The sequence below is a fragment of the Onychostoma macrolepis genome, chromosome 22, assembly GCF_012432095.1.
Source record: "Onychostoma macrolepis isolate SWU-2019 chromosome 22, ASM1243209v1, whole genome shotgun sequence".
In the NCBI taxonomy this organism is placed as follows: domain Eukaryota; kingdom Metazoa; phylum Chordata; class Actinopteri; order Cypriniformes; family Cyprinidae; genus Onychostoma; species Onychostoma macrolepis.
In genome coordinates, this window is record NC_081176.1 from 4,329,291 (window position 1) to 4,342,193 (window position 12,903).

The 12,903-nt window shown below is 35.9% G+C and overlaps 1 protein-coding gene across 5 annotated transcripts in view; it reads left to right on the plus strand.

The window, feature by feature from the left end:
- The first annotated feature begins 1,029 nt into the window (after positions 1-1,029).
- LOC131531330 (uncharacterized) overlaps positions 1,030-12,903 on the plus strand; it is a 76,126-nt gene continuing 64,252 nt past the window's right edge. For 4 of the 5 annotated variants that reach the window (XM_058762002.1, XM_058762005.1, XM_058762006.1 and 1 more), the window contains exons 1-5: positions 1,030-1,135; positions 10,550-10,656; positions 11,110-11,187; positions 11,306-11,384; positions 11,504-11,699. In XM_058762002.1, the coding sequence (XP_058617985.1) occupies positions 1,034-1,135; positions 10,550-10,656; positions 11,110-11,187; positions 11,306-11,384; positions 11,504-11,699 (562 nt within the window). In that variant the 5' untranslated portion in view covers positions 1,030-1,033. Of the gene's footprint in view, positions 1,136-2,257; positions 2,298-10,549; positions 10,657-11,109; positions 11,188-11,305; positions 11,385-11,503; positions 11,700-12,903 lie in introns of those variants that run through there. The other variant, XM_058762004.1, reaches the window with a different exon arrangement.

The window sequence follows — 12,903 nt, forward strand, 5'->3', positions numbered from 1 at the left end:
ATGATAAAATAGAAAGTAGTGATATTGAAACTGTGTATTTATTCAGTTCTCAATTATAGTGTATGGGGGAAAAGTACATACTTAAAGCTGTGTATGATCTCACAGTATGATGATCTGAGTCATTTTTCTTTAGAGATGTGGTTTGATTTGTTGGGTGGGCAAACATCTTGAGTGGTTATTCAGAGCACCAGTGTTTAGTGAGCAGATGAAACCATTCCTGTATATGTCTATCGTTTGTCAGACGAACACAATCTGAGTTATATTAAAACACACACTGGTTCTTCCAAGCTTGATAATTTTATTAATTAGCTGTTTATTTTATTTTTTTTATTTTTTTTTGCGTGTGACCTCCCCGTTTATGTGACTGCCCTGAACCACTGTACTCAGCCTAACTTTACTTTAAGTTCATTGGGTAAAGTAGTTGTAATGCTTTTCATTGGAGCTCTCTCGTGGGTGAAAAGGCTTTTTTTTTTTTTTTCTTGTTGTTGTTGCTTTTTTATCTTTGGACAACCAACTAACCAATAACAACCTGTGATTTATTGGGAAATGCAACATTTGTATTTTTATTCTTTATTGTATTTTTATTTGTTTTTATGTAATTTAGATTTAATTTGTAATATAATATAATTCTTAATATATACTAATTTAATCATAATTTTATTATTCGTTTATTTTTATACATTTGTAACTTTTTATTTTATTTTATTAAAAAAAACAAAACAAAAAAACAAGATCATCCTGTCTCTGCAGCACTCTGACTGCAATAAGCATCAATTCTTATTGCAGTCAGAGTGCTGCAGAGACAGGATGCTCTTGTTTTGTTTTTTTGTCCCGCTCATGATTTTTCCTCTGCACCTTAGCTCTCCCTTTCTGAAAAACTCGATTAAAAGTCATTTGGCCAGAGTCAATTTAATGTAATGTATGTATTTTATTTCCACAAGGCTACTCTCACATTACTCCTGTTATGTAATATGTTCCCTGCACAGAGCACTTTTCCTGTGGTAGTTTGTCTTGAATGCAGAGGGACACTGTGATGGACTTTGGATTGGCAGGGAGAAGGTCCTTCTTCCACTGCGGTCTGAAGATGAGCCATGCCAGAAGCCTCCAGTATACAGCAACAGAAGCACAAACAAAAGTAATTTCCCTTGTGACTTGAAAGTGAAAAAGTGAAAGTGTGTGCTGAGACTGCAATACTGTGAGAAGCACTGTTTTGTGAAGTAAACACATGCATGTTTTGTCACTGATTTCTCAGTGATGTTGGAGATGTGGCACTGTGCATAGATTTGGAGAGCACCAGACTTCAGTTGGACAGGGTTGAGTATTCCTCTTAGCAGCTCTGCCCTCTTTATGTAGGCCTGTGCATTCAGACCTGATGTGGTGATATTTTACACTAGCTGGAGGAGGTTGTTGAAGTCCTCACCGTAAACAATATTTGTACATGTACTGACTGTTGATGCTCAGAACTGAGGTGACACTGACCTCAGCTGGTGAAAATGAGTTATTGCTTCCGGATATGACTAGTCTATAATATTGTACAACATTTAAAAAAAATATATAATATAGACAAATAGAGAATAACTCTTTCTTTCTTAATTTCTGCTTGCTCAAACTACAAACAGTTGTCAAACTACAAACAGTTAGGCGGAAGTTGAACTCCAGGGTAAGGTAAAGTAGCCTAATGTTAGTATAATGTTTTATCATAATCCGTCTTTTTAAGCAAGCACCAGATATGATCGATACCGAATTTAACTTGATCGCAATTTGTTAAAACATTGTAAGGTGTTATAACGCCTTAATTTCCACGTTTATTCAAACAGCTAATATGCTTAAATTATCAATGAACATGAGCACTGACTTCATTTTTGTGCTTTTAAGCACTCTAAATATAAACATAAACGACGTAAAAGAAACTGAAAGTGTTACAGACGAGCGCAGAATCCATCCAACGTCTAGAAGTAAAGGGGATGGAACAGTTTAAATGTAGGCCAATTCCGCAGGAAACCACAGACTTGCAGTGCAGCAGTCTCTCTTAAAGGATGCACTTGTGCCATGTGACGAGTCGTAAAGGTGAAAACCTGGTTTCTGGTGCTCACGACCGCTGCCTACTATTTCAAGTAAATTTTAAATGAATTGTTAGTTAATCCTTTCATAAATGCATTATGAAGCTTTTTATTTTTATTTTTATTATTTTTTTTTATATAAAGTTTCTCGTTTTATTTTAGGCTTTTTTTTTTTTTTTTTTTTTTCTTGCGATGATGCAAAATCGAAAGCATTCTTTCTAACAGGATGTCAGGCGGGTAAGTGAACCCAAGCACTCGTTCAATTATGCTTTAATGTCTTTGTGTAAAAAGATAATGTTACAAATATCAGCTATGATTAAATAGAATGTTTCAGTTCACTTAACACAATAGTCTACATTTATTCAGTTAAATATTGTGAGCATTTGAGATTAGTAATAAATTGTGAGCACGAGGTAGTGATTAAATGATGTATGCAAAAGGACTATGGTTGTTTGGCTGTAATTTAATGTAATGTCATGTATGAGTGTAATTTCATGTAAAACTGCAATACAGAAAGTTTGGTTTATTACCAACTCACCATTCATCAATATATTCATGTTATAAAATTTTAAAAGCTTTAGAATTTTATTTTTCATTAATCAACATGCACAAATGCATGGCAGCATCAGCAGAAAGCAGCTTTGTGTTGGTTTATAAGCAGTGGTGGTTCTAGCTTGTATGGTGCCCTGGGCGAACCACCCCTTCACCCACCTCTAAATGAAATTAATTTACATAAATTTAGCAAGATGAGTGATAACTGCAGATACCATAACTTACAAGTTTATTAAATTGTGATCCTGTTAATTTTATGAGATGACTCCCAGGGCTTGATATTAACTTTTTTGCTCAAAATTAGCCACTCAGCATTTCCACTGGATTCAATTTTGTTGTTGGGAAACTATGTTTTATATGATTAAAGTTACTGCATACTAAAATTTACTTAAAAAGGGCTGTTACCAATCAAATTAAATCATTATCAACAAAAGCTGAAGTCAACGGCATTTAGATGCATTTACACAGACAGTTTAATAAAACTGAAATAAAGCATGAATGCATTCACACCACTGAATTACAACATCATAAATAATGTTATGAGCTTAGTGTTTTAAATCATTTTTTTTTAATAGAAATGAAATGTTGGGAAAAATGTAATGATGGGCTACTTTTAAATATGAAAGTAAACCACCAATAGGTGGGAGTCTTAATGAGTCAGTCATTGAGTCATTCATTCAAGTGATTTGTTCAGATGGCTGATTCATTCAAGAATGAAGCGAGTGCCTGTCTTTAAAGGGGTCGTATGACACAATTTCATGTGTTCCTTTGTCTTTGGAGTGTTACAACCTGTTTATGCATACAGTATTGTTCAAAATAATAGCAGTACAATGTGACAAACCAGAATAATCAAGGTTTTTAGTATATTTTGTATTGCTACGTGGCAAACAAGTTACCAGTAGGTGCAGTAGATTCTCAGAAAACAAACAAGACCCATCATTCATGATATGCACGCTCTTAAGGCTGTGCAATTGGGCAATTAGTTGAAAGGGGTGTGTTCAAAAAAATAGCAGTGTCTGCCTTTGACTGTACAAACTCAAAACTATTTTGTACAAACGTTTTTGTTTCTAGGATTTAGCAATCCTGTGAATCACTAAACTAATATTTAGTTGTATGACCACAGTTTTTTAAAACTGCTTCACATCTGTGTGGCATGGAGTCAAACAACTTGTGGCACCTCTCAGCTGTTATTCCACTCCATGATTCTTTAACAACATTCCACAATTCATTCACATTTCTTGGTTTTGCTTCAGAAACAGCATTTTTGATATCACCCCACAAGTTCTCGATTGGATTAAGGTCCGGAGATTGGGCTGGCCACTCCATAACATTAATTTTGTTGGTTTGGAACCAAGACTTTGCTCGTTTACTAGTGTGTTTGGGGTCATTGTCTTGTTGAAACAACCGTTTCAAGGGCATGTCCTCTTCAGCATAGGGCAACATGACCTCTTCAAGTATTTTAACATATGTAAACTGATCCATGATCCCTGGTATGCGATAAATAGGCCCAACACCATAGTAGGTGTTGGGCCTATGTTATTCTTCGATCCATTTTGATGGTTGTCTTCCGTTTTCTTCCACGTTTCTCTGGTTTTGCTCTCCATTTTAAGGCATTGGAGATCATTTTAGCTGAACAGCCTATAAGTTTTTGCACCTCTTTATAGGTTTTCCCCTCTCCAATCAACTTTTTAATCAAAGTACGCTGTTCTTCTGAACAATGTCTTGAACGACCCATTTTCCTCAGGCTTTCAAATGCATGTTTAGCAAGTGCTGGCTTCATCCTTAAATAGGGGCCACCTGATTCACACCTGTTTCTTCACAAAATTGATGACCTCAGTGATTGAATGCCACACTGCTATTTTTTTGAACACACCCCTTTCAACTAATTGCCCAATTGCACAGCCTTAAGAGGGTCCATATCATGAATGCTGGGTCTTGTTTGTTTTCTGAGAATCTACTGCACCTACTGGTAACTTGTTTGCCACGTAGCAATAAAAAATATACCAAAAACCTTGATTATTCTGGTTAGTCACATTGTACTGCTATTATTTTGAACAATACTGTATATAAGATCCGTAAAGTCGCAATGATTAAAGTCTCAAACCCAAAGAGATATTCTTTCTAAAAGTTTAGACTCACGCCTTCCTAAAACAGCTAATTTAAACAAGCCCCCACATATCTACGTCACTTTGCATAACATTGCCCAAATGTATACGCAAAGAAAGAAGGCGTAACTTTTATTCTCACTGTAGTGCCGCCGCTGCCACCATGGAACCTGATATTCCAAATGTGGTAAGGGGCGTAACATTACCATCACACGCTTGAGGTATTCGGCCAATCACAACGCACTGGATATCTGGCCAATCAGAGCATGTTGCTTTTCAGCGCTTTTCAGAATGATGAGCTTTGTAAAAATCATTGCCGCCCCTGGCAAGATGCCCCCTGGGGTGCGTTTCCCAAAAGCAGCTATGGTCGCAGTTCTCTCCGTCATTACCATTAGAGTTCAATGGAACTTACGACCATAGTTGGCTAATAATGCTTTTGGGAAATGCACCCCTGGGTGGTTGTTCCTGTTGCCCTTGCCTAAATCCACCACTGTTTACAAAAGTCTATAGAGTGCAGTCCAGTGATCAGAGTCCAATGGTGTAAGAGGTGTAGTGTTTTGCTTCTCAGTTACAACTTTCATTTCTCTACCAAAAAGGCATTTTACAATGTCACAAAAATAGGTGTGGCTAAGTTTCATTTAAAAATAGCAACATTTAAAAAAAAAATGCTGAGAAAATGATATTTTTATTAAAAACTATATCCGGATCGGAATTTAGAATGATGATCAAAATGTTGATGGAGTAGATTGTAGCGGTAGTTTTGATTTATATGCTGCTTAAAGTCTGATAATTGGGTTAGCTTACATGTGCATAAGCAATGCTTGTATTGGGAGATTTCTTACTCTTTCAGATTATGTGTAATAGTGCCCCATACCATATAACTGGCTGGAAAATTCCAATACTTTATTTCTGCAATAACAGAGGCTGCAGTTTCGTGACTGCATTTCAAAGACTCTAGGTTTTTGTGACAGCACCACCTAGCCAATTCTACTCCAGCAGAGGAAATCTGAATTAAACCTGGAACAAAGAGATGCAAAGACACAGTTCTAGCATTGCAAACTTGATATCACAGCCTGTTAATTATCATAATAAAATACAGTCAGCCAAATATGGGAAAAACCACACTGATCAATTTAAATAGCCCATTGTACAATCTGTTCAGCTTGACAACAATACTGCTGTGATGTTGTGCCAAGCAATATATATATATATTTTTTTATACGTGGATTTTGGGTTAATGAATAAACCATATAATAAATCATAATTTGGCATCCAAATACATAGTGAATATGGAAACATTTAGATTCATGCCATATGAGAGAGGCTATGTGAGCCCAAAGTTGGTTTCTGTTTCAGTTTTGTTTTAAATGAGTTTGTTTTGACTTGTCTTTTATATAGTTGGATATATTTTAAACCCTTTAACACGTGAATTTAAAATATTCTAGCTGACCTCCCAGCAATGTTCCCTCTATTTTTTTTTTTTTTTTCTTGCTGAGCAAACCTTTTCTCTATTGGGTGGACATTTCTGCCACCTGAGCAAAAACATTCTATATACCAGACCTGTACAGCACACAAAGTGTGTAACTTTTAGCTTTAATGTGCTATTTATATTTGATTTGACCCTTGATGTAACTAAATGATGTACATTTTAGGTTACCTGAGAAAACTTTTTTTTTTTTTTTTTTTTTACAGTATAATACACTGCCATTTAAAAGTTTTGGATCAGTAAAGTTTTTTATAGACGTTTCTTATGCTTATCAAGGCTGTATCTATAAAATAAAAGTTTCCATTTTTAATATACTTTTAAATGTAATTTATTCCTGTGAAGCAAAGCTGATTTTTCAGCATCATTACTCCAGTCTTCAGTGTCACATGATACTTCAGAAATCATTCTAATATGCTGATTTATAATCAACAATGGAAACAGTTGTGCTGCTTAACCTGTGATACTTTTCAAGATTATTTGATAAATAAAAAAGTTAAAAAGAACAGTGTTTATTCAAAATACAAATTGCGTGTTACAATATATCACTACTATTCAAAAGTTTGGGGTCAGTAATTTTTCTCTTTCTTTAAATAAATTAATACTTTTATTCAGCAAGGATGTGTCAAATGGATAAAAAGTGATAGCAAATACTTATATTGTTAGAAAAGATTTCTATTTTGAATAAATGCATGTTTTTTTTTTGTTTTTTTTTTGTTTTTTTTTACTTTTTATTCATCAAAGAATCAAAGAAAAAAAAGTCTACCTGTTTCTCATGGTTTCTCATTAAAATTCATGAAAGTAATTAATGTAAATTAATTAATAATGTCGTAGAATAGCGGGTCACATGTTACAGCATAGTTAGTGAAGCATTAAATAACTGTCTCCAACATTTTTTACACCACGGACTGGTTACGGTTAATATTATGGTGGATCGAAGTATAGTGTATATATATATATATATATATATACACACAGTGAGGAAAAAAAAAAAAAATTGATCCCCTGCTGATTTTGTACGTTTGCCCCCTGACAAAGAAATTATCAGTCTATAATTTTAATGGTAGGTTTATTTTAACAGTGACTATGTTTACATGGACATGCTGGAATACCCATCCACGACCCATTTTCAATGCCCTGGCCCTGATGGTACATGGCCCCGTCCATCGTCCCTTTGATTCTGTGCATTTCCTGTCCCCTTAGCAGAAAAACACCCCCAAAGCATAATGTTTCCACCTCCATGTCTGACGGTGGGGATGGTGTTCTTGGGGTCATAGGCAGCATTCCTCCTCCTCCAAACACGGCGAGTTGAGTTGATGTCAAAGAGCTGGATTTTGGTCTCATCTGACCACAACACTTTCACCCAGTTCTCCTCTGAATCATTGGCAAACTTCAGACGCGCTGTACATGTGCTTTCTTGACTTTGCATGCGCTGTAGGATTTCAGTGTTATTGTTTTCTTGGTGACTATGGTCCCAGCTGCCTTGAGATCATTGACAAGGTCCTCCTGTATAGTTCTGGGCTGATTCCTCACCGTTCTCATGATCATTGAAACTTCATGAGGTGAGATCTTGCATAGAGCCCCAGATCGAGGGAGACTGACAGTTATTTTGTGTTTCTTCCATTTGTGAATAATCACACCAACTGTTGTAACCTGTTTGGCGATGGTCTTGTAGCCCATTCCAGCCTTGTGTAGGTCTACAATCTTGTCCCTGACATCCTTGGACAGCTCTTTGGTCTTGGCCATGGTGGAGAGTTTGGAATCTGATTGATTGCTTCTGTGGACAGGTGTCTTTTATACAGGTAACAAGCTGAGACCTCCCTTTAAGAGAGTGCTCCTTATCTCAGCTCCTTACCTGTATAAAAGACACCTGGGAGACAGAAATCTTGCTGATTGTTAGGGGATCAAATACTTATTTGACTCATTAAAATGCAAATCAATTTATAACTTTTTTTTAAATGTGTTTTTCTGGATTCTTTTGTTGTTATTCTGTCTCTCACTGTTCAAATAAACCTACCATTAAAATTATAGACTGATCACTTCTTTGTCAGTGGGCAAATGTACAAAATCAGCAGGGGATCAAATATATATATATATATATATATATTTTCCACTGTGTATATACAGGTGCATCTCAATAAATTAGAATGTCGTGGAAAAGTTAATTTATTTCAGTAATTCAACTCAAATTGTGAAACTCGTGTATTAAATAAATTCAATGCACACAGACTGAAGTAGTTTAAGTTTTTGGTTCTTTTAATTGTGATGATTTTGGCTCACATTTAACAAAAACCCACCAATTCACTATCTCAACAAATCAGAATACTTCATAAGACCAATAAAAAAAAACATTTTTAGTGAATTGTTGGCCTTCTGGAAAGTATGTTCATTTACTGTATATGTACTCAATACTTGGTAGGGGCTCCTTTTGCTTTAATTACTGCCTCAATTCGGCGTGGCATGGAGGTGATCAGTTTGTGGCACTGCTGAGGTGGTATGGAAGCTCAGGTTTCTTTGACAGTGGCCTTCAGCTCATCTGCATTTTTTTGGTCTCTTGTTTCTCATTTTCCTCTTGACAGTACCAGGTCTGGTGAGTTTGCTGGCCAGTCAAGCACACCAAGACCATGGTCATTTAACCAACTTTTGGTGCTTTTGGCAGTGTGGGCAGGTGTCAAATCCTGCTGGAAAATGAAATCAGCATCTTCAAAAAGCTGGTCAGCAGAAGGAAGCATGAAGTGCTCCAAAATTTCTTGGTAAACGGGTGCAGTGACTTTGGTTTTCAAAAAACACAATGGACCAACACCAGCAGATGACATTGCACCCCAAACTTAACACTGGACTTCAAGCAACTTGGGCTATGAGCCTCTCCACCCTTCCTCCAGACTCTAGGACCTTGGTTTCCAAATGAAATACAAAACTTGCTCTCATCTGAAAAGAGGACTTTGGACCACTGGGCAACAGTCCAGTTCTTCTTCTCCTTAGCCCAGGTAAGACGCCTCTGACGTTGTCTGTGGTTCCGGAGTGGCTTAACAAGAGGAATACGACAACTGTAGCCAAATTCCTTGACACGTCTGTGTGTGGTGGCTCTTGATGCCTTGACCCCAGCCTCAGTCCATTCCTTGTGAAGTTCACACAAATTCTTGAATCGATTTTGCTTGACAATCCTCATAAGGCTGCGGTTCTCTCAGTTGGTTGTGCTTCTTTTTCTTCCACACTTTTTCCTTCCACTCAACTTTCTGTTAACATGCTTGGATACAGCACTCTGTGAACAGCCAGCTTCTTTGGCAATGAATGTTTGTGGCTTACCCTCCTTGTGAAGGGTGTCAATGATTGTCTTCTGGACAACTGTTTGATCAGTAGTCTTCCCCATGATTGTGTAGCCTAGTGAACCAAACTGAGAGACCATTTTGAAGGCTCAGGAGACCTTTGCAGGTGTTTTGAGTTGATTAGCTGATTGGCATGTCACCATATTCTACTTTGTTGAGATAGTGAATTGGTGGGTTTTTGTTAAATGTGAGCCAAAGACTTAAACTACTTCAGTCTCTGTGCACTGAATTTATTTAATACACGAGTTTCACAATTTGAGTTGAATTACTGAAATAAATGAACTTTTCCACTGTATATGTATATATATGTGTGTGTATATATATATATATATATATGTATATATACATGTGTGTGTGTGTGTGTGTGTGTGTGTGTGTGTGTGTAGTATATGTACTGTATATATATATATATATATATATATATACAGGTTATCTGTGTATATATATCTCTGGAGTATATTCCCATTCATAGTCACAATTTTGAGCACTCCAGGGTGAGTATGAACATGAAATTATCCAGCCATTGAATTTTGGGGTCCCACTTTATATTAGGTGGCCTTAACTACTATGTACTTACATTTAAATTAATCATTTGGTACAATGCACTTATTGTGTACATACATGTTTTTAAAAATACCTATATGTAGTTACATCTGTAATTAATTTCTGTAATTACATTTAGAATTACACTGTTGACCCATCCCTTACACCTTAACCCACCCTTAAACCTACTCATACTACCAAACCTGTCCCTAACCTTAAACATATCCCACCTCAATAGCAGCAAAAGTGTTTTGCAATACAATATGACCACAATAAGCACATTGTACTTATTTTTTGATGTAAGTACATAGTGGTTAAGGCCACCTAATATAAAGTGTGACCAATTTTGGTAAATTTCTTTCTCTTTATAGTCTTGATATGACAACTAATAAATACCACAAGGTTTTTTTTGTTTTTTTTTCATTATTTTCCTAAATAACTGCTATGTTATTGATTTCAGTAACATATCATCATCTCCAGGTCACTGAGCAGCTGACTATATACAAAAACCTGATGTTTAGCTGCAGTATGTCAGAGGAGCGAGGAAAGGACTCTCCGTCTGAGATGAGTCTCTCAGAGAAACAGAGGTAAGTTCATTCATTCATTCATTCAAATACTTTTAAACTAAACATGGTAAACAGGGCTTTATGGACAGTCAAACTTAATAACTAACCAACTAGTGCTTCTACCATGGATGTAGATGTTTTGGGACTATGAATTAACAATTTTCAGTGCAATTAACTGATGGAGGCAGTATATACTACAAATGACTAAAAACATGGATTTATAAACTTTCAAAAAGTAGCCAGTAGATGATAAACATTTTAAGTCTGAAAAGCAAAATCATCGCTTACAAAGTTATACAAATTTGAGAGCATACAAATTATTAATTCCCTCAGCAGTTTTATTTTTATTATTTGGCCTGGGTAATATAACAGTAGAGATATTGTAGCATTAAAGTGCTAAAGTGGTGTTATAAAAGTACACTAATTTTTAAAATTACAATGTATAAAAAAGTGTCTAAATTTATATGTGTCCAGCTCTGTGTCTGTGAAGAGTGACCACTCAAACGATAGATCAGTGAACTTCAGTGACAAAAAAACACCAACTGCCAGAAGGTATTTCAAGTGTTTCGGATTTTAGGTCAAATATTTATATAAACTCTGAAATGTTTATCAGGGTATTCCTGTAATATTTTGCCTGGAAATGCAGTATTTTCAATTTATTTGCTAACAGGATTCAAGAATTAGATTCAGACTTCCAGACTCACGGGAACCACAAGAATTTCAAAGACAATCTCTTAGGGATCTTCCAGGTAAGAAAAGTGTTTAATGTTTATACATATGTTATTGAACACAGAAATTTAATTTATAAATAGCTTTGACAAAATATGGATGTACAATTAAGTTTAAATTAGGTCTTGTTTTTTTGCAGGATCTTGAGAGCAAAATAATCAAATTCCTGAAGAATGAGCTTGAAAAGTTTAAGAACATATTACAAAAAGACAACACACAATACTTTGTGAAGGACTTTAATGAGAATAAATGTATTATCAAAGAAGCAGCTCTTGATCTCACACTCTACTTCCTGAGGGAGATGAAGCAAAATGAAGCTGCTGATACTCTAGAAGGTAAGAGACTCATGACCGTCTGTAATATTGTCACTTATCAGAGCTCCAGACTGCGACCAAATGGTCGTATTTTGTGATAATTTTTTTCTGCCAGTGCGATTAATTTTGTCCACTGTGCTGCCCAACTCATAAGCGCATGCAAACTGGTCCAAGCTCAGAACAGTTTACTCCGGATCCAATATAGTCAAATGTTATTACATACTTCATTTAAGTGTTTGTACGTCCTTTTGAAAGAGAAATTGATGACTTTGATGAATCAAGTCAAGTCAAGTCAAGTTGAGCTTTATTGTCATTCCGCTACATGCGGGGCATACAGTGGAACGAAATGGCGTGCCTCACAGGACCACGGTGCTACATAAATACAGGCATACAACAATGGAGTAAGACAATATAAACCTATACACAACTATCCTACTGATAGATTTTGACTATAAATATACTATCTATAAAAAAGTACCTATACAAACTAAAAAATACAAACTATACAAACTATACGAATGCTTCAGATAAATACTGTACATGTGCAAGGAGAAACATTGAGTTCAAGCAGCTGGCTGGGGAACAGTGCAGGATGATTTGTAGTGCATGAGCATGTAAACATACATATATTACTGAGTTCTTTTTGTGGGATTTGTATTCACACAGCAGTGTGTGTGAAAAGTGACTAGTGCGCATAGAGGAGGAGAGTGTGCTACTACAGGTGGTTTGTACAGGCCCACTCACCTGTGTGTAGCACACTTCGAATTGCACGTTACATGTTACAGGAGGTAGGGGGTTTGTATGGGGGTTCAGAGAGGGGCGGGGTGATTTGAGTTCAGGGCTCTCACAGCCTGGGGGAAAAAGCTGTTGAGCAGTCTGGCAGAGACTGACGTTCAAGTATTTCACACAGCTATTTCCAGCACTTTAAAGATCTAAAACGATGTTAAAATTGTTATTTTTAATGGGATGACTAAAATATACTTTGTAGTGAACAAACACTTATTTACAATTTAATAAAAGACATTAACTTACTATAACCAGTAAAAGTTTTGCACTTTTTGTGTATGAAGTAAGAAAAGTTACAAAGTGCCTTGAAAAACACAAAATTAGATTTTGCACGTTATTAATAAAAGTTCAGTTTAAACTCAAGTTCGGTGCTTTACAGTCAAATGTGCGTTACCAAGAAATAAACATGTAATATTATTAGCAACTGCACTTATTAATG